This window comes from Ipomoea triloba, chromosome 11 (assembly GCF_003576645.1).
Source record: "Ipomoea triloba cultivar NCNSP0323 chromosome 11, ASM357664v1".
Taxonomy (NCBI): domain Eukaryota; kingdom Viridiplantae; phylum Streptophyta; class Magnoliopsida; order Solanales; family Convolvulaceae; genus Ipomoea; species Ipomoea triloba.
In genome coordinates, this window is record NC_044926.1 from 6,515,502 (window position 1) to 6,538,056 (window position 22,555).

A 22,555-nucleotide genomic window follows, 5' to 3' on the forward strand; every position below is an offset into this window, starting at 1 on the left:
CACATCAAAAAACATCTAAACCAAGCATTATACCATTTTAAATATGAAAACAAAGAAATAAGCATTGGACACAACATTTTATCACACAATTAACTATAAACCCTACATAAAAACACAAGTAAAATAGGTACAAATGGGAGTGTATCATGTACTTTTGTTATGGTTTACAGAACACTATGTGGATCATGATCCACATAATAATTTGTCAATGACCCTCTTGTCTTTAGTGGGAATCAAAATCTCACCTTGCCATTGGACCAAGACTTCAATGGTGACCTTGAATTGAAAATGATAATACTTTTTTTTAATATGATACTACTTATATATAATCGTAAAATGTACTAATTTCAATCACCATATAGATTATTACAATTAAAATATTCAATAGGTAGGCAACCAAATCAAATCGATTTTGAACTCAATGAGTTTTTTTTTTTATTTGTTTAAAAAAAACATACTCGTTATAATCAGGAGAGTGAAATTGATTTAACATTTAAAGGAAAAATTAATTGACTCACATCGAATATGGTACATTGTATTTATTTCTCTTGGCTAAGATTTGTAAGTATATGCATATATATGTATAACGTGGTCATGGTCATCCCAAAACCACCAAAAATTAAGGAAGAAATTGATGTTTGAGGCTGGAAATTAAACAAATGCATGTTCTATGAGGAAGAAATTGATGTTTGAGGTTGTTTCTGTGTTAGATTGAGGGAAGTAGTTTGATACTCCTCCCCTATTTCTTGTAAACTGTCAAAAAATGAGTTGGCGTTTTGCTTCGGGTGTTTGCATGCATGTGTTGGAGGGGACCATCGTCCATGCATGCATGGTGCCTAAATAGCCACATTGTATTTCATTCCTAGGGTTTGTCTCGCAACGTAACTCGCAAGTCACTGCCGGCCACCACTTTATGACCCAACAAAAAACATATGAAATCATTTTAAGTGGAACAAAGGAAGCGTTAAACAACATAATGATATGTACTTTCCTTTTGGAGGTAATAATCGCTCATAAGGCGGGAATTTATTTAGATACGGTGTATTTGGTTCGCACATGGAAATCGAAATCGGTAAGGTATCAAATACTTAATGAGTGTAATGGATTTTCGTGAAAGTATTTTACATGTTTGGTAGTAATTAAAGTGGAATGTGAATGATTATTAATAGTTGGGGAAGAAATGAGAAAGGAAAATGAAACCCAGGGTATGAGTTTTTCAATTAATAGAGTATTCCGAACCCATAGTAATATTCTAAAATCATGTCAATCAAACAATAACAATCACTTTGATACCCATACCTTATACCAAAACCCGTCAACTAAACACACCCTTACTTTTCTTTTTTTTTTTTGAAAGGTAATTGAGAAAAGTATTAACAAATATTCAGGAGATTACAGGATGTATTAACAACAATATAACATAGAGACCAACAAAAAAATTATTTTGTTATAATATGTGATCATATATACTCGTATGTACCGTGATGAAGATTGTCCTATCAATTTAGTATGTACTATGTTGTAGTGGATGTCTCATACAATATTCATCTCCACGCACTGTGGGATGCATATATATCCTCCTTAACAGTGCTCCATTTGATGCATATATATGCAGCTACTGTGTATTCACAGTCTTGTCTGTTAGCAGTGAAATTATGTAATGCAGATATATATCACAATATTAAACAATAATAATTATGTAATGCAGATTCATTACATACTTACATATTTATAGTGGAGTAATCCCTTGATTTTAGTCCATGTTCACCACTTTTTGTAGCATGATTCCATGTACTATAAACTCTTGATATCGCAAACGTTTATTGATATTTGACCGTGATAGTTTTTTCCCTACATGTTTCATGTGTTGTGAGATTTGTGTCATATATATATAGATTCTCATATTAAAGTATTGAACAAAATATTAATATTTATTATATTTTTAAAAGGTTCATGAGTAATATCTCTTGTCATAGTAACTACAATTACTCTGCATGTAGTCTTAATACTGATGCCACAATGTGTCCAATTTTATCAACAATTTCCACATCTATTTTGCATATGTTTATTTTGAAATTCATATTTTTGAAATTAGTATGAATGATTATAGTACTTGAAATTGTGTGTGCGTGTGTGTTTTTTGTAAAAAAATATTTTGTTGAATTGATACTAACATGAACAATGGCCTCTCATCAACAACAGCCAGCATACAATTATTATTATTAAATTGAATTCTATTTTCTTCAAATATTTTCGAGCGAACCAAACTGGCTGTTAATGTTAGAAGTCTTGTCATTTTCTATGGAGTAGCAAGTCTTTGGCAAGTCAATTTATTGCCAAGTAGCAACTCAAATTCAAATGTAATACCAGCCAGGCAGCCAATTCTAACTACTCTGCCAATTGCCAAATACGGAGTATTAAATCTTGACCAAGTTTGGTTATTGGCTTATAAGTCAAATTTTAGCTTATTTGACTAAGTTTAGCTTTTTGATCAACCAATAAGTTATTTTAAAGTGTTTGGTAAATGGCTTATTGGCCTTGGCTTATTGGGCCAATAAGCTGAAAATTGAAAAGCTAATGAACGTAGCTTTTTGTATCAGCTGGTTGGAAACAATGGGTATATTGACTATTTTATCCTTTAAAATCAATGAGATTTACTTTTAAATGGGTGGTGTGTTTGTTATTTTATAATAATAATAATAATAATACCCTTAAATGTCATTTTACATTCAATCAGCTATTAGTAAACAGCTAATTTACCAAACAGTTTTTTATAACCAGCTAATACAACCAACTGATCAAACCAGTTAACGCAATCAGCCGTCAGCTACTAGCTAAACCAACCAGCTATCAGCTATAAGCTATCAGCCGTTTGCCAAACACCCCCACAATCTTGAACATACAAAACAGATGGCAGAGTATAAATTTTGAAGGTACGGGTTTTAAAATAATATTAAATTTTTTTTAACTAAATAATGTTAATAAAATTTTCAGGTGTTACAAGTTTACAACTATATTGTTTCTTTTTTAAAATTATAAATAAGAGATTATTTTGGTCACATCGTGTGAATGATAAATGAAAAAGAATTGTTTTGAAAGGGTATGAAAATTTGTATATCTTCATATGTTTGACGACTAGCATAAAATCACAATCATTATTGCGTGGAGCAGGATCCACATGACTGTGTCAACCATTTATCAAATAATATATATTTGGTATATAAATAATGTATTTTTAATATATTAAAAATATACATTATATTTAGAAAAATTCATTATTTGATTATTAAAAATACATTATAAATGATGTACATTCAGTACATGAATAATGTATTTTTAGTACGGAATATATTAAAAATGTACTTTTTTGTTATGGTCCACACAAAACTGTGTAGGTCATGGTTCACGTAGTAATTTGTCATAAAATTATTATTTGATGTCGACAGATAAAAAAGGATAGGTAAAAAGAGATAAGTATTAAAAGACTATAGAGATAAATTATTGATTTGAAATATAACAAATTAATAATGCTTATGTAATGTAATGCGTGTGGTTTGTATAGCCAATGGCGGTGTCGTCTTTATATAGCATTTGAACAAACAGAAGAAGACATTATTGTCTCGCACAAAATTGAGCTCTCAAGCTAACCATTTCAACAGAGCGGATAACAATGGCTTCTACACAACATTCTTTACTTGGTGAGTTTTTCTTCAACGCATTTTTCCATTCTATAGTAAACTTTGGGAGTGTTTATAAGTTATTAGCTTTTCTGAATGCTTATCATTTACCGCAGCAAAGTTGGCTGTCTATTTGGAATTTAAAGTTTATGCGGTCATAGTTTGATGAAATTGTACATTTATGAGTTGACAAGTTATTGATCGTTAATCAATCTTGCTGCTTCATGTTTGTGTTAATGACCCTATGAGTGATGTGACTAATGGTGTTTTGTAGTTTAGTGTTTGGCTACCTATAACCTATTGGTACTGCAGGGGAAATTTCTTGGATTTGTGGAGGAGATCTTGATTGGAGTTCTTTGTGCATCCACAGAGCTTTGGTAGATGCCTTGAGTCTATTGCTGGCCTTTCTTTTCTTTCTGCTCTTGCTTGTAGGTTCTGTAATGAGGATTGATATTAGAGGATCAAGGAGGTCCTGGATCACTTTATTGATATCACTTTGTTGTGCTCTTACAAGCTTTGGATATCTTGGTGCTAGTCTTTGGGAACTCATCACAAAAAACACTAGTTCTAGTGATCTAAGCTGGTTGCCGTACTTCATAAAAGGAGTAATTTGGATTAGCTTCACCCTATCCCTGCTTGTTCTAGGATCCAAAATTGTCAAAGTTGTCATGTCTTGTTGGTGGGTTGTTTTCTTTCTGATGGTTTCTTCTCTGAATATTGAAGTTTTGATTACAACATACAGCATCCAAATTTTGGATGTTATCTCCTGGATAATTACCTTCTTGCTTCCCTTTTGTGCTATTAGAAACTTGCATCTCATTCTTTCTCAACCTGCTCCAGAAAAGAGTTTGTCAGAACCTCTGTTATTAGAGCAATCTGATGAGAGCCAAACCCTTATAAGCCATGCCAGTTTCTTTAGCCAATTGTCGTTTTCTTGGATGAACCATTTACTTCGGTTAGGCAAGTCAAAAACATTACTTCTTGAAGATATTCCTTGCCTAGGAATGGAAGATGAAGCGAAGTTAAATTATGAGAAACTATCTCGTGAATGGGACATACTCCAAACAGATAATCGATGCAACGGTTCAGCAAACTTGATTCTTAGGGCTATAGCAAGATTATATTGGAAAGAAATGGTGCTTGGGGGATTCTATTTACTTCTTAGGTCAGCTGCTGTTGTAGTTGCTCCACTTCTGCTATATGCCTTTGTAGCATATTCTAATCTTGAAAGTACAGAACTTTCTAAAGGTTTTTTCCTAGTGGGGTGCTTGATTGTTGACAAGGTTATTGACTCTCTGTCAAATCGGCATTTCTTTTTCTACACCAAGAGGATTGGTATGAGAATTAGATCAGGCCTAATGGTAGCGGTTTATCAGAAACAGCTAAAGCTTTCCAACCAAGGCAGGCAAAGACATTCAACTGGAGAGGTTGTGAATTATATTGCAATTGATGCATATCGAATGGGGGAATCTGCAATGTGGTTTCATGTTGGATGGATTTCTGGACTGCAAATTCTGCTGTCTATTTGTGTCCTTTTTTGGGTGGTTGGTTTTGGTGCCCTTCTTGGTTTAGTCCCTCTCGCTATTTGTGGGTTGCTTAACGTACCATTTGCAAAAGTACTTCAAAAGTGTCAATTTGAATTTATGATTGCCCAAGACAAGCGACTAAGGTGCATGTCTGAGATCCTGAATAGTATGAAGATCATTAAGTTACAATCATGGGAAGAAAACTTCAAACATATCATTGAATCCTATAGAGAGATTGAATTCAAATGGCTATCGAAAACTCAATATTGCAAAACATTGAATACTTTTTTGTACTGGATGTCTCCAACAATCATCTCCTCTGTTATATTTTTAGGATGTGTCCTGCTTAACAGTGCTGCATTTGATGGTCCTCACTTTTATATGCTATACTTGGAGAAGTACCTAAAGTTTCAGGAACAGTGAGTTATACATTAAACTATATTCTTTTGGTGTTTCCAAAATATTTTTATTGATTGCAATTGTATCCAGGTAAATGTGTTTGGCTCCAATGCTTATGTCTCTCAAGCTTCCTGGATTCAAAGTGGGACAATTCGTGATAATATACTCTTTGGGAAGTCAATGGACAAAAACAGATATGACGAAGCAATAAGAGTATCTGCTCTAGACAAAGATATCAATAGTTTTGACTATGGTGACTTGACAGAGATAGGTCAGAGAGGACTCAATATGAGTGGAGGACAGAAGCAGAGAATTCAGTTGGCTCGAGCAGTGTATAGTGATGCAGACGTCTATCTTCTTGACGACCCTTTTAGTGCAGTAGATGCACATACTGCTTCGACTCTTTTCAATGTAAGTCTATCTGGGTAAACATGAAGGTCATATATGTTGATAAATTGCATGAAGAATTTGAATGTTACTGCAGGATTGTGTTATGAGTGCATTGGCAATGAAAACTGTCATTCTTGTAACTCACCAAGTGGAATTTCTCTCTGCCGTTGACCACATTCTGGTAATGATTTCTCCTTAGGGAGCACCATTCTGCAAATCTCTTAACTGATAGCTACAAATTGATGCAATATTTATATTTCTAGGTAATGGAGGGAGGAGAAATTACTCAATCAGGAAGCTACAATGAGCTATTGATGACTGGGATGGCTTTTGAACAGCTTCTGAATGCTCATAAAAAAGCAGTAAATTCATTTGATCCCGTGATGATAAATAATGATCGTATACCTGACAAAGAGTATAGCAGTGGGCTTGAAGAGGTCAGCAAGTCTTTTGTAAACGAAGAAAATAGTCAGATTTCTTTGAAGGGAGGGACTCAGTTAACGGAGGATGAGGAGATGGAGACGACTGATGCTATGTGGAAGATATTCATGGATTATGTTTCAGTCTCAAAAGGGACTTTTTACCTGATCTTAAACTTCGTGACTCAGACTGGTTTTGTGGTTCTCCAGGCTGCTGCGAGCTATTGGCTTGCACTTTCCATTCAAAGTCCCAAATTTAGTCATCTTATGATTATTGGAGTTTATACTTTGGTTTCACTGCTCAGTGCATTCTTTGTATATCTCAGATCCTTATTTTCAGCTCTCCTTGGACTAAAAGCTTCAAAAGCTTTTTTCTCTGGTTTCATCAACTCGGTTTTCAAGGCTCCCATGCTTTTCTTCGACTCTACTCCAGTTGGACGGATATTAACTCGAGTAAGATAATGGCATTTCCCTATAGGTGTATAATATATTTGGGCTTTGGACTAGTTTTCTGATCATTTTCAATATATCTATTTTTTTCCTTCAGGCTTCTTCAGATCAGAGTGTATTAGACTTTGACATCCCTTTTGCCTATACTTTTGTAATGGCAGCTGGAATAGAATTGGTTGCAACAATTGTCATTATGGCCTCTGTCACATGGCAGGTTCTCATTGTAGGCATCATCGCTACGATTGGCTCAAAATATGTCCAGGTGAGATTTCTATCAGTACAATTCTCCCCCACCCCAGCTTACAAAATGTTTTTTTTTTTTCACGCTTTCTTTGTTTGCCTGAAGGAATACTATCAACCCTCAGCAAGGGAACTGATGCGAATCAATGGAACAACAAAGGCTCCAATCATGAGTTATGCAACCGAGACATCACTTGGAGTTGCCACAATAAGGGCATTTGATATGGTAGACCGGTTTTTCCAAAACTATCTGAAACTAGTTGATGCAGATGCAAAAGTCTTTTTAAGCTCGAATGGAGCCATGGAGTGGCTAGTTTTGAGAACGGAAGTACTTCAAAATCTCACACTTTTTGTTGCCGCTTTCCTCCTAATCCTAGTTCCAACGGGTTATCTCCCTTCAGGTATTAAACCTCATTTATTACTGCATCAAATAACTACATTGTTACTCTTCTAAGACCGCCTTGCTTTCTCCGCTCTCCTTGTTCAGGACTCGTGGGACTATCTCTCTCATATGCTTTTGCACTAACGGGCACTCAAGTGTTTCTAAGCCGATGGTATAGCAGCTTAGCGAACTATGTTATTTCGGCTGAAAGAATCAAACAATATATGCATTTAACTCCTGAGCCACCAGCAGTAGTGGAAGATAATAGGCCAAACTCTTCTTGGCCTTCCAAGGGTAGAATAGAACTTGTAGACCTTAAGGTATGACATTTTCACAAGTACTCTCGACACGTACAACACAGAATTAATATATAGCACAGTATGATGTTTTAATTTGATACAGATAAGATACCGTTCCAATGCTCCGTTAGTTCTGAAAGGGATAACATGCACCTTCAGTGAAGGAACGAGAGTAGGCGTTGTAGGGAGGACAGGAAGTGGCAAAACAACGCTAATCAGTGCATTGTTTCGGCTGGTAGAGCCTTACAGTGGGCAAATTATTATAGATGGTATTGACGTTTGCTCCATAGGCCTCAAGGATTTACGCCTAAAACTTAGCATCATCCCACAAGAGCCAGCTCTTTTCAGAGGGAGTGTAAGAACAAATTTGGACCCTTTAGGTCTTTACTCTGATGATGAGATTTGGAAGGTAAACTTTTCAACCCAATCACTATGCTGCATTTCCATCATTCCATGTGTGTTAATGTTTTCGATTTCCAGGCTCTAGAAAAGTGCCAGCTTAAGGATATAATTAGCAAACTTCCACTCCAGCTAGATTCCTCAGGTGAGTCAAATTAAAGGCCTTAATTACTATACATGGTTATCTTATATTACCATACCAGGATTCAAGATTTGCACACAAAACAGTGAGTGATGATGGCGAGAATTGGAGCATGGGGCAACGCCAGCTCTTCTGCCTCGGAAGAGTCCTCCTCAAACGCAACCGAATCCTAGTTCTAGACGAGGCAACCGCATCAATAGACTCTGCTACAGATGCCACTCTGCAGAAAATCATCAGAGAAGAATTCTGCAACTGCACGGTGATCACTGTCGCTCATCGTGTTCCCACTGTTATAGACAGCGACATGGTTCTCGTCCTCTCTTTCGGTAAGCCTCCCATCCTTCCATTCCTTTCCTAGTAAACCTACTTGATCTTCCAACAATTATTGCATTCAAGAAGTTTTTTAAAATTGTTGCAGGGAAGCTAGTGGAGTATGATGAGCCTTCAAAGCTTATGGAGGAGACAAATTCTGCATTCTCAAAACTAGTAGCTGAATATTGGTCCAGCTGCACAAGGAATTCCCTGCCAGAGTTCAACCATTGATGTCCTATTAAAGAAAATAAATGCTATGTTAAAAATATGACAAAAAAATCACTGTATAAAAACTTTGTGATGGGAACTTCATCCAAAGTGCACTTTCAAGTAGTAGACTAGCGGTTCGAAAATCAAATAAAAGTAATTTTCTAATTTTCAGTCAAACATTAGAAAATAAAAACATTTTTCTAATTGGCCTTGCTTCTTGATCATTTGAGCTAGTCAGCATTAGTTGCGAGTTTTCCTCATCCCTCAAAAAAAATGAAGGAGGGAGAGAGAGAAAGAATTAAGTAATTTGCCTAAAATGAGTACGTGATTGAGTGAGTTAACTCAATAGACACCATCGAGTGGTGATTTTGAATTTTTCAATTACCCAAAAATATATTCATACTAGTTTAAACTCACTTTTTTAAATTTAAAACTCCTTCAATTTTTTTTTTTTTAAATGTGGAGCAAAGACTTCTTCAAAGCCTTTCAAAACTCTCTTTTTAAAAACTTAATTGACATGTTTTAAGAATCAACTTCATATTCATCCAAGAATTGTTTTTTGGGTTGTTATATGCAAATCAAAGCTAGTGAATGGAGAATATAATATATTGGGCAAAAATTTGTGTGAGACCGTCTTGTGGGTCTCAATTCGTGAGACAGGTCACATATTTGATTAATGAGGTCAAAGATTCGGCTCATTAATCAAATATTTGACCCATTAATTAAAAATTCGACTCATTTTACATATTGAGACATGAGAGATCTCATACAAGTGTTACTCTTATAATATTCAATGACCTGGTTTAAACAAAGAAACATAGCCTATTTATACAAGAAATTCTAACAATATCAATGAATATGAACATTTCATGAGCGGCTGGTATTAGGATATTCTGCTCTTGCCTATTTTTGTCATGTATTAGAAATGTATCAATAATAATAATAATAAATAATAATAATAATAATAATAACAATAATAATAATAATAATAATAATTATTATTATTATTATAAGGTAAATTAATAAGGGCAAACTTATAATTTGAAAGGTAATCTTAGCTTACGTAGAATGATGGATATAATTCAATTATTACCTTAAAATATTATTGTCACATCAGTTTTGGAGATAATATAACATTACCAAGTAATCTCATAACTTGAATCAAAGAATTTAATATAGCATTACCATACTCACATTACTTAGATAATTTTATATTACTTGAACCAAACACACTCTTAGCATACTAAATCAAAATTCATGATAAAAATATAAATGCCACTACAATCAAAGATAAAAATAAAATAAAATAAACTCAAACATGAATCAACAACTTATATTTGTACCCGTAAGTAGTGGAATATGGGTCTTTAGGACAACATTCAATTGGTCAATCAATTCAAAATAAGTTGAAAAATTTTGTTTTGCTAATAATTGCATGGTGTAAGAACGTGTACAAACATTTAGGAACCTATTGACTAGTTGAGACACGTCTGATTTACCTCCTCTTTTAGTCACCTGAAAAAAGTAGTGATGAGCCATTAAGTTTGAAGTGGAAAGTAAGAGCAATACCATGAGTGACTTTTTGATGAGTTTTTTATTTTTTATTTTTTATTTTTTTATTTTTTAATGCAAAAACTAGGAACGCATTTTTAACAGTTGGGTGAGATTTTTTCAAAAGCCCTTTTCTTGTAAGAGAGGATTTTTTTTTTTTTTTTTGTGTGTGTGGAAAAACTAAGAATGAGTTTTTTAACAGTTGGGGGGTGGGGTTTTTTCAAAAACATTTCTCCTGTAAGATAGGGTTTTTTGAAAAAAAGAAAACAAGAAAAAAATAGGTGTGTGACAATATACTTGCGCCCAACGAGTATGTTTGATAACGCGCTTGTTGGAAACTTCAAAATGACCACCAACTAACGACCACTATGAATTCTTAACTTAACGTTTATGTTTTTTAAGCCGTTTCTATGCAACACTACTATTTTTGGTTTATATATATTGAAATGCAAGTGGTTATTTTTATGAACAAATTTCACTTTTGGTTCCTTGACTATTATAGATGAATTATATTTGATCATTGATTATTAAAAATTTATAATTAGGTGCATGACTATGTTATAAATTTGTATCATATTTGGTCCTACCGTTCAATTCAATTTCCCAGCCAAGTATTACTAGGAGTGCACCTTAATTCTAGAAGTGTTGCTTCCAAAAGAAGCAAATGCAGTGCTCCTTTTTGAATGAGCAGTTTCAATAATAGTTGGTTAAGAAATTGGATGGTATGACCAAATACGTTACAAATTATATATTTATGCACTTAATTAGTAAATTTTAATAATCAAGGACCAAATGTGATTCATATATAATAATTAACTGACAAAAATGAAATTTTTCTTTATTTTTTTTTGACACAAATGCAAGTGGGTAATTGGTTTCACAAGAATAAGCCAATTTCTGTATGGTTGAATCTACTTTATTTGTATATTATTGCTATGGAAAATGTTATCAGTACGATTGAATCTACTTTATTCTTATTTGTTCAAAATTCATTTCAATAACTAAGCATGGTGTGTGTGTGTATATATATATATTAATACGAATACTAGGAATATAAAGGTAGTTGAGATAAATGACTAACCACCAAATATAATAATATGAGAAAACTAAGTAATTAAGTAAATATCTATATATGTAGGATGAAATGTAGAAAAAAAGAAAATGTCTCCTGATATATACTAAAAACGTGTCATATATATATGTGGTTGCGCTTTCCTGTGCGGTCGGTGCGACCGCTTAAAAAGGCACTAATAATGTTAAGAAAATATACAAATACACCATAAAAATGCACACAACACAAAAAAAAAAAATGCTTCACACTTAATTGTGCATTTCTGAACACTGTGTGATGTTGTTATGCATACCTAATTGTGCATTTTTTTGTAATGTGTACCTAATGGTGTATTTTTTGGTATATTTTTGTTGTACTTTTCCTTACACTATTGGTTATTGGTGCGCATATGTTCTAATGATGAGTCTACACTGACCGCACGTTAAGATGCGATCGCACCTGAAGTAGATTCTATTTTTATATATAATGATTCTGTTTTGTTTGTACCCGTAAGTAACGAAATACGAATACAAGAAATACAAAGGTAGTTGAGATAAATTATTAATCACGAAATATAATAATATGGGAATAACTAAGTAATTAAGTACATAACTATGTAGGATGAAATGTAGAAACAAGAAAACAAAATGTCTTTATTCAAAAAAAAGAAAACAAAATGTCTCCTGATATGTGCTAAAAAGGTACCATAAATAAATAAATAAATAAATAAATAAATAAATAAATAAATATATATATATATATATATATATATATATATATGGGCGCGCTCAGGTGCGAACCATCGCCTAGGAGAGAACTGAGAACGCTTCGCAACTATCCACGTGTCCAGATCAACGAATCAGATGTAATTATAAAAATTTAAAAAAAACGACGCGATGGCATTTTCGTAAATAACTCGAACTTTGGTGCAAGTAATTGTGTTATAAGCAGTGTTGCAAAAATCCCGCCTAGGCGCTGATTAATCCACGCCTAGGCGCTAGGCGCTGGTCGACCGCCTAGCGTATCACATTAAATGGTGGTCTAGGCGGCTGGCCGGCTAGGCGACCGCCTAGGCCGCCTAAGCTCCGCCTAGGCCGCCAAAGCACCGCCTAGGCCGCTTAGGCGCTGACCGCCTAGGCGTCGACTAGATCGACTAGGCACCGACTAGGCCTTTTAGTCGGTCGATTAATTATTGTTCTTTTTTTTTAATGGGTTATTTCACTCAAAACAACATCGTTTTGAGTGAAATAATCCTAAATTGTACAAACTTTAGATATTTTTAGGTTAATATTTAATATTTTAGTATTAACTATTAAAATATTATATAATTTATAATTATTAGTCTTTAAAAAATTAAAAATACTTAAACAAATTTTTAAAAAATAAAAAATAAAATAAAATACACGAATGCCTAGGCGCCGATTAATCCCCGGCTAGGCGTCCTAGGCGCTAGGCGCTCGGGAGCGCCTAGGGAACGCCTAGCGATTTTTTCAACCATGGTTATAAGTGCACTTAGTTTCACTTACAAGTGTACCTATTCTCACTTATAAGTGCAAGTGATTTACCTTGTTAACATTCTGCACCTAGGTGTACTCACTTATAATGTTATTTGCAACTAGTTATAACATTAGGTGCACTTAGTATTGAGTTCGACGTTTAGTTTACTTACACCTGTAATACATTTTACTTGCACTTGCACACCTATTTTTACTTACAAGTGCAAGTAATTTACCTTGTTAACATTCATGCACCTAGATGCAATCTAGGTGCACCTAATTATAACATTAGGTGCACCTAGTTATAACATTAGGTGCACTTAGTATTGATGTTCAGTATACAATTTACTTGCACTTGTAATACATTTTACTTGCACTTGTGCACCTATTTTCACTTACAAGTGTAAGTAATTTACCTTATTAACATTCATGCACCTAGTTATAACGTTAGGTGCAACTACATCTGGACATATGGCGCGCTGCGAAGCGTTCTTAGTTCATATAATTCAGTTCCCGTGCGGTTAAATCTAAGTCATTTATCTTGCTTACATCAACGTTCAGGGTTACCAAATTTTTTTTTTAAAAAAAATGCAATGGCAATTTAGTAATTTTTGCATCTAAATCAAATTTAAGGTGCGTGAGTTTTGTTGCTTAAGATGCGTGTGTTGTGTGCTTAAGGTGATTAGTTCTTGAAACAAAAGGTGTGTGATTTTTGTGATTAAGATGCGTGATTGTTTTGCTTAATGTGCGTAGTTTTTTTGCTTAAGGTGAGTAGTTGTTGAAACATAAGGTGTGTCAACCTGAAGCTTAAGGTGCACGTTTTTTCTTCTTAACGTGCGTGGTTTTCATTCTTAAGGTGCGTCAGTTGTTGAAACTTAAGGTGCGTCGGCCTAAGACTTTAGTTGCGTGGTTTTCCTTCTTAAGGTGCGTCATGTTCCTTCTTTAGGTACGTGGTTTCTGTGCTTAAGGTGCGTCACTTATGTAGTTAAGAACTTAAAGTGTGTAAGTTTTGTGCTTAAGGTGCCCGGTTTTTGTGTTTAAGGTGCATCAGTTCTTCAATTGATAACTTAAGGTGCGTTTTTGTTGAAACTTAAGGTGCGTCGGTCTAAAGTTTTAAAGTGCGCTGTTTTACTTCTTAAGGTGTGTGATTTGACTTTTTAAGGTGCGTTGTTTGTGTGCTTAAGGTGCGTCAGTTGTAAAAACTTAAATGCGTCGGTCTAAAGCTTTAGGTGATAAAATATAATAATGCAACAAACTTGAACAATGTCTTAATTTTCTTAACTACACTATTAGTTATGACAGATGCATATCGGACTTATTTGGTGCACATTCAAAGTTGACACTAATTACAAATAGAGTTACTTTCAAAAATTGTCCTTCGACTATTGACTTTACCAATTTTTGACATCGATTTTTAATTTGATCAAAGTTGGTTCATTAACTATTGATTTTATACCAATTTTGGTCATTCTGTTAACTATAGGTTAAATAGGTGTTAAAATTGAGGGATAAATGTAAAATCAAGTATTTGAGTCTTTAATATATTACTGCAATGTAATATATACTCTTGTAATAATTTATTTTTATTTTTTTATTTTTATTTTTTGTAAATTCTCTAGCTGGATGTTGAATGTTATTGTATAGTTTATTGTTGTATTAAGTGTGTGTGTGTGTGTTTTTTTTTTTTTTTGCTTTATTCTATGTTAATATTTTACTATTCTAATTTGCCTTTTTTGCTGGTTGAAAATTTGGTAATCAAAGTGATAGATGAGTTGTACCATAAAGCAAAAAAAAAAAAAAAAAACACAGAATAAAGCAAAAAAAAAAAAAATTAACATACAGGTGCCTTTTTCTACCCCTTTTGCTATCAAATAAAGCAAAAAAAAAAAAAAAAAAACCCAAAAAAAAAAAAAAAAAAAAAAAAATTAACATACAGGTGCCTTTTTCTACCCCTTTTGCTATCAAATAAAGCAAAAAAAAAAAAAAAAAAACCCAAAAAAAAAAAAAAAAAAAAAAAAATTAACATACAGGTGCCTTTTTCTACCCCTTTTGCTATCAAATAAAGCAAAAAAAAAAAAAAAAAAACCCAAAAAAAAAAAAAAAAAAAAAAAAATTAACATACAGGTGCCTTTTTCTACCCCTTTTGCTATCAAATAAAGCAAAAAAAAAAAAAAAAAAACCCAAAAAAAAAAAAAAAAAAAAAAAAATTAACATACAGGTGCCTTTTTCTACCCCTTTTGCTATCAAATAAAGCAAAAAAAAAAAAAAAAAAACCCAAAAAAAAAAAAAAAAAAAAAAAAATTAACATACAGGTGCCTTTTTCTACCCCTTTTGCTATCAAATAAAGCAAAAAAAAAAAAAAAAAAACCCAAAAAAAAAAAAAAAAAAAAAAAAATTAACATACAGGTGCCTTTTTCTACCCCTTTTGCTATCAAATAAAGCAAAAAAAAAAAAAAAAAAACCCAAAAAAAAAAAAAAAAAAAAAAAAATTAACATACAGGTGCCTTTTTCTACCCCTTTTGCTATCAAATAAAGCAAAAAAAAAAAAAAAAAAACCCAAAAAAAAAAAAAAAAAAAAAAAAATTAACATACAGGTGCCTTTTTCTACCCCTTTTGCTATCAAATAAAGCAAAAAAAAAAAAAAAAAAACCCAAAAAAAAAAAAAAAAAAAAAAAAATTAACATACAGGTGCCTTTTTCTACCCCTTTTGCTATCAAATAAAGCAAAAAAAAAAAAAAAAACACTTAATACAACAATAAAATATACAATAAAAATTATTACGGAGTATATATTACATGTAGTAATATATAAAAGGCTCAAATATTTGGTTTTATATTTTTACCCTCAATTTTAACACTTATTTAACAGAGATTTAACATAAGAACCAAAATTAGTACAAAATCAATAGTTAAGAGACCAACTTTGGTCAAATTAAAAATCGATGAAAAAAATTAGTAAAAGTAAATAGGGAAGAGGACCATTTCTGAAATTAACTCTTACAAAAATATCAGTTTAAATATTTTTAGCTTGAACCTATAAGTATTTATTTGTAAATATCCATGTATGGCCAACGGGTATGGACTTTAAATACCACCTGAACAAAAAGAAGGCACTCACACACTTGAGCTCTCAAACAAACCATTTCAACAGAGCTGAGAACAATGGCTTCTACACAACATTCTTTGCATGGTGAGTTTTTCTTCAACGCCTTTTCAATAATCCAGCCGGCATACATGTATATAGCTTTGGAGGGTTTTAGGAATGTGTTAAAGTTATAAACTTTCTGAATTGTACTCTTATCATTTACTGCTATTATGTTGGCTGTCTATTTAGAACTAAGGTTTAAGCTGTAATAATTTGATGAAATTGTACATTTATGAGTTGCAAAATTATTGGATTGTTAATCAATCTTCCTGCTTCATGATCGTGTTAATTAATGAATCATTCTGATATTGACTAATGGGGTTTTGCAATTCTCATGTTTGGCAACCAGTTCCAGACAAGAGTTTGTCTGAACCTCTGTTGATGCAGCAATCTGATGAGAGACAAACCCTTATAAGCCATGCCGGTTTCTTTAGCAAATTGTTGTTTTCTTGGATGAACCATTTGCTTCGGTTAGGCAAAACGAAAAATTTACTTCTTGAAGACATCCCTTGCCTAGGATTGGAAGATAAAGCCGAGTTAAATTATGAGAAACTATCTCGCGAATGGGGTTTGCTCCAAACAGATAAGAGATGCGATGGTTCAGCAAACCTGATCCTTAGGGCTATAGCAAGATTGTACTGGAAAGAAATGGTGGTTGGGGGAGTCTATGCACTTCTTAGGTCGGCCGCTGTTATAGTTGCTCCACTCCTGCTGTATGCCTCTGTAGAATATTCTAATCGCGAAAATAAAGAACCTTCCAAAGGTGTTTTTATTGTGGGGTGCTTGATTGTTGCCAAGGTTGTTGATGCTCTATCCAATCGGCATTTCACTTTCTACTCCAAGAGGGTTGGGATGAGAATTAGATCAGCTCTAATGGTGGCGGTGTACCAGAAGCAGCTCAAGCTTTCCAACCAAAGAAGGCAAAGGCATTCAACCGGGGAGGTTGTGAATTATATTGCAATTGATGCGTATCGAATGGGGGAATCTGTGATGTGGTTTCACCAACTGTGGATTTCCGGACTGCAGATTTTTCTGTTTATTGCAGTTCTTTTTTGGGTGGTTGGCCACGGTGCCCTTCTCAGTTTAGTCCCTATCCTTATTTGTAGCCTTCTTAATGTACCATTTGCAAAAATACTTCAGAAGTGTCAGTTCGAGTTTATGGTTTCCCAAGACAAGAGACTTAGGTGCATGTCTGAGATCCTGAATAGTATGAAGATCATTAAGTTACAATCATGGGAAGAAAACTTCAAACATATCATTGAATCCTATAGAGAGGTCGAATTCAAATGGCTAACAGAAGCTGAATATTGCAAAGCACTCTGTACATTGTTGTACTGGATATCTCCAACAATCTTCTCCTCCGTTATATTTGTAGGATGTGTTATCCTTAACAGTGCTGCATTTAATGCCGCTACTGTATTCACAGTCTTGGCAGCATTAAGGGGCATGTCAGATCCTCTAAGGACAATACCGGATGCTCTTCCTGCTATAATTCAGGTTAAAGTTTCCCTCGATAGGATCAATTCGTTCCTACAAGAAGATGACCTCAAACAAGTGGATTTAATACGATCTCCGATTTTTGGATTAGAGAATAGTGTTCGTGTAGTGAATGGCTGCTTCAGTTGGGAATCAGAGTCGGGCAATCCAGTACTTACAAACATAAATTTTGAAGTAAGAAGGGGCCAGAAAATTGCAGTTTGTGGACCGGTAGGAGCAGGGAAGTCATCAATTTTATTCGCTATACTTGGAGAAATAGCCAAAGTTTCGGGAACAGTGAGTTATATTTTATGTTACTTTCTTCTAATGTTTCAAAAATTTTGGTCATTCTGTTGAATTTTTGCTATTTGCAATTATATCCAGGTAAATGTGTTTGGCTCCATTGCTTATGTCTCTCAAGCTTCCTGGATTCAAAGTGGGACAATTTGTGATAATATACTCTTTGGGAAGTCAATGGACAAAAATAGATATGACGAGGCAGTAAGAGTATCTGCTCTAGACAAAGATATTGATAGTTTTGACTATGGTGACTTGACAGAGATAGGTGAGAGAGGGCTCAACATGAGCGGTGGACAGAAGCAGAGAATTCAGTTGGCTCGAGCAGTGTATAGTGATGCAGATATCTATCTTCTTGACGACCCTTTTAGTGCAGTAGATGCACATACTGCTTCGACTCTTTTCAACGTAAGTCTATTCGGGTAAACACGAAGTTATATGTATGTGTTGATAAATTTCACTTAGAGTTTGAACCTAACTGCAGGATTGTGTTATGAGTGTCTTGGCGATGAAAACTGTCATTCTTGTGACTCACCAAATGGAATTTCTCTCTGCCGTGGACCACATTCTGGTAACGATTTCTCCTCACGGGGGAACTATTGTGCAAATCTATCAACTTTTGGCTGCAAGATGATGCGATATTTATATTTTTAGGTACTGGAAGGAGGAAAAATTACCTCATCCGGAAGCTATAATGAGCTATTGAGGACCGGGATGGCTTTTGAAAAGCTTGTGAGTGCTCATAAAAAAAGTGGTAAATGCATTTGATCATCTGACAGGAAATAATGATCATCGACCTGCCAAAGAGTATAGTTGTGGGCTCGAAGAGGCCAGCAAGACTTCTGTAAATGAAGAAAATGGTCAAAGTTCTTCAAAGGAAGGCACTCAGTTAACAGAAGATGAGGAGAAGGAATCCACCGAGGCTATGTGGAAGATATTCATGGATTATGTTTTAGTCTCAAAAGGGTGTTTTTACGTGATCTTAAACATCGTGAGTCAGACTGGTTTTGTGGTGTTTCAGGCTGCTGCATACTATTGGCTAGCACTTACCGTTCAAAGTCACAAAATTAGTCATCTCGTGATTATTGGAGTTTATTCTTTGGTTTCACTGCTTAGTGCATTCTTTGTATATCTCAGATCCTTATTTCCAGCTCTCCTTGGACTAAAAGCTTCGAAAGCCTTTTTCTCTGGTTTCATCAGTTCAGTTTTCCAGGCACCTATGCTTTTCTTCGACTCTACTCCAGTTGGCCGGATATTAACTAGAGTAAGATAAATGCATTTCCCTTTAGAGTATATAATATATGGGTTTTGGACTAGTGTTCTGATAGTTTTCAATATTTTTCCTCTCAGGCTTCTTCTGATTTGAGTGTATTAGACTTTGACATACCTTTTGCCTATGTTTATACAATGTCTGGTGCATTAGAATTGGTTGGGATAATTGGCATTATGGCCTCTGTCACATGGGAGGTTCTCATTGTAGGCATCATTGCTATAATTGGCTCAAAATATGTCCAGGTGAGATTTCTATTAGTACAATTCTCTTCCCCCCCCCCAAGCTTACAAAAATGGTACTTTTTGACAATTTCTTTGGTGGCTAGGGGGATTGTTGGGTGGAGGTCGGTGAAAGGTCAAATCCAACACCTGCCTCTTGAAAATGTGGAGCAAAAACTGCATGTGTAGTTAAGACTAGCAGGTGATGGGAGGGGAAATTGTTGAGCCCTACCTCTTAAAAATGTGGTGGCGATATATAAGAAAATAAAGTTGTGCCTTTTCGCTGTGAGCTATAGCTTTTGGCATAATAGTAAGCACTTGATCCTAACACTTTGTTTTCATGAAGGAATACTATCAACCCTCAGCGAGGGAACTGATGCGTATCAATGGGACAACAAAGGCTCCTATAATGAGTTATGCAACCGAGACGTCACTTGGAGTTGCCACAATAAGGGCATTTGATATGGTAGACAAGTTTTACCACAACTATCTGAAACTAGTTGATGTTTATGCAAAAGTCTTTTTCTGCTCAACTGGAGCCATGGAGTGGCTAATTCTGAGAACTGAAGTACTTCAAAATCTCACCCTTCTGGTTGCCGCTTTTCTCCTAATCCTGGGCTCTCTCCCTCCAGGTACTAAACCTCATCATCTCTTTAATTACCACATCAAAAAACAACATTGTTGGTCTTCTAAGACTACCTTAATTGGATTCTCCTGGCTCAGGTCTTGTGGGACTCTCTCTGTCGTGCGCTTTGGCATTATCAATCAGACAAGTGTTTTTAACCAGATGGTATAGCAGCTTAGCTAACTATATTATTTCAGCTGAAAGGATAAAACAATTTATGCATTTAACTCCCGAGCCAGCTGCAGTTGTGGAAGATAATAGGCCACACTCTTCTTGGTCTTCCAAGGGTAGAGTAGAGCTCGTGGACCTTAAGGTATGACATTCAATTCAAATCGATTAAAATGTTTCAAAAGTACTCTCGTCACACAATACTTTGTTTGGATGCAGGTAAGATACTATGCCAATGCCCCGTTAGTTCTCAAAGGGATAACATGCACCTTCGGTGAAGGAACGAGAGTAGGAGTTGTGGGGAGGACAGGAAGCGGCAAAACAACACTAATAAGTGCATTGTTTCGCCTGGTAGAGCCTTACAGTGGGCAAATTATTATAGATGGTATTGACATTTGTTCCATAGGCCTCAAGGATTTACGCCTAAAACTTAGCATCATCCCGCAAGAGCCAACTCTTTTCAGAGGGAGTGTAAGAACAAATTTGGACCCTTTAGGTCTTTACTCTGATGATGAGATTTGGAAGGTAAACTTGTCAACCCAATCACGGAAGTCGATTATATATGCTACATTTCCATCATTCCATGTGTGTTAATGTTTTCGATTTCCAGGCTCTAGAAAAGTGCCAGCTTAAGGACACAATTAGCAAACTTCCACACCAGCTAGATTCCTCAGGTCTGTCAATTCAAAGACTAAAAGTCCTCGAGTCTGTATCTATTGGCAGGACTCGAGATTTATTTGTAGCACTTCATACAATTTGCTATGGTTTTGCTGTAAACAGTGAGTGATGAGGGCGAGAATTGGAGCATGGGGCAACGCCAGCTCTTCTGCCTCGGAAGAGTCCTCCTCAAACGCAACCGAATCTTAGTTCTGGACGAGGCAACTGCTTCAATAGACTCCGCTACAGATGCCACTCTGCAGAAAATCATCAGAGAAGAATTCTGCAACTGCACGGTGATCACTGTCGCTCATCGTGTTCCCACTGTTATAGACAGCGACATGGTTCTCGTCCTCTCTTTCGGTAAGCCTCCCATCTTTCCATTCCATCAAGTTATAGTGCATTCAATTCCCTTTTCCTAGTGAACTTGCTCTACCGAAATTTTGCATTCAAGAATTGAACATCAGCTAGAAACATAAGTCATTCAAAGGCAATAGGCCTGCAAGTTTTAAAAATGAGAGTTTAAAAAGAAATATTGTTGCAGGGAAGCTAGTGGAGTATGATGAGCCTTCAAAGCTTATGGAGGAGACAAATTCTGCATTCTCAAAACTAGTAGCTGAATATTGGTCCAGCTGCACAAGGAATTCCCTGCCAGAGTTCAACCATTGATGTCCTACTAAAGAAAATAAATGCTATGTTAAAAATATGACCAAAAAATCACTGTATAAAAACTTTGTGATGGGTATACTTCATCCAGAGTGCACTTTCAAGTAGTAGACTAGCAGCTGCGAATTTTATCGAAAATCAAATAAAGTAATTTTCTAATTTTCAGTCAAACATTATTAAATAAAAATATTTTTAGAAAAGAACAAAAAAGAGAAATGGGAGGGTGCCCATCAATTGCCACCCTTTGAGCTTATTTTTAGTGTTAGGAACATATAATTTAGATTTTAATTATAATTATACCAAATAAATTAAGAATTCCAAATTTTATTTTATCGACTTAAGAAAATTCTTCAATGTATTATTCGAAAGGTTACTATTACAAATGAATTATACTTAGGCTTGTGCAAAACCCGTCCTACTTGACAAACCCACATGACTTGTCTGAAAACCCGAAATTATATATATATATGCTTAATGACGTCATTTGTTGTGTGTGTGTGTATATAGTATTAGCTAGGGTTCTCCATTTCTATCCATTGCGCAGTCACGACTCCCTTCGTCTCGCTCTATGTTTCTCTCAGACACTCTCACAACTAGAGTTCTCTATTCTCCAATTTTCATTTCTCTCCAGTCTCTCATCTCTGAGACTCTGTAGTCGTCTCTCTAGTCTCTACTTATCTACTAGGTAACTCCCTTCGCCTCACTCTCTGTCTCTATTCAGTTGTTCACTCTCCAAGATTTATCCAACTGAAAAGTAACAATGCTGGAAAGTAATTCAATCTGAAAAGTAACTTTAAGAGAGTATAAGTTCGGAAAGTGTAAGTGTAATGGATAGTTGCATCCAAATAGTTCAAGTCTTGAAAACCGAAAAGTTTAAGCATTGAAGATCGGATAGCTAAAAATTAAAAAGTTGAAGATAAAAAAGTTCACAGTAAAAAAGTGGAAGGACCAGACCTTACTTGGAAAGTCATTGGGATTGGAAGGTAGAACTAACCAAATAGTCACTATAAAGTAGAAGGATTGACTATTCTTTATTAAGTCAAATATGAAATGTTGGTGAAATGTTGATGCGAAAAGTAAATCTCTGA

At 34.7% G+C, this 22,555-nt stretch overlaps 1 protein-coding gene and 1 pseudogene across 1 annotated transcript; both read left to right on the top strand.

Moving 5' to 3' along the window:
- The first annotated feature begins 3,610 nt into the window (after positions 1-3,610).
- On the top strand, positions 3,611-9,022 carry LOC115996859 (ABC transporter C family member 8-like). Its single transcript, XM_031236293.1, is given in 13 exon segments — positions 3,611-3,698; positions 3,990-5,569; positions 5,572-5,622; positions 5,693-6,013; positions 6,087-6,173; positions 6,256-6,864; positions 6,959-7,123; positions 7,208-7,502; positions 7,589-7,803; positions 7,886-8,191; positions 8,263-8,326; positions 8,410-8,649; positions 8,742-9,022. Coding segments are annotated over 13 exon segments (4,086 nt in total). The 5' UTR covers positions 3,611-3,670; the 3' UTR covers positions 8,867-9,022.
- Positions 9,023-16,402: 7,380 nt separating this feature from the next.
- On the top strand, positions 16,403-21,477 carry LOC115995844 (annotated as a pseudogene).
- Positions 21,478-22,555: the final 1,078 nt, after the last annotated feature.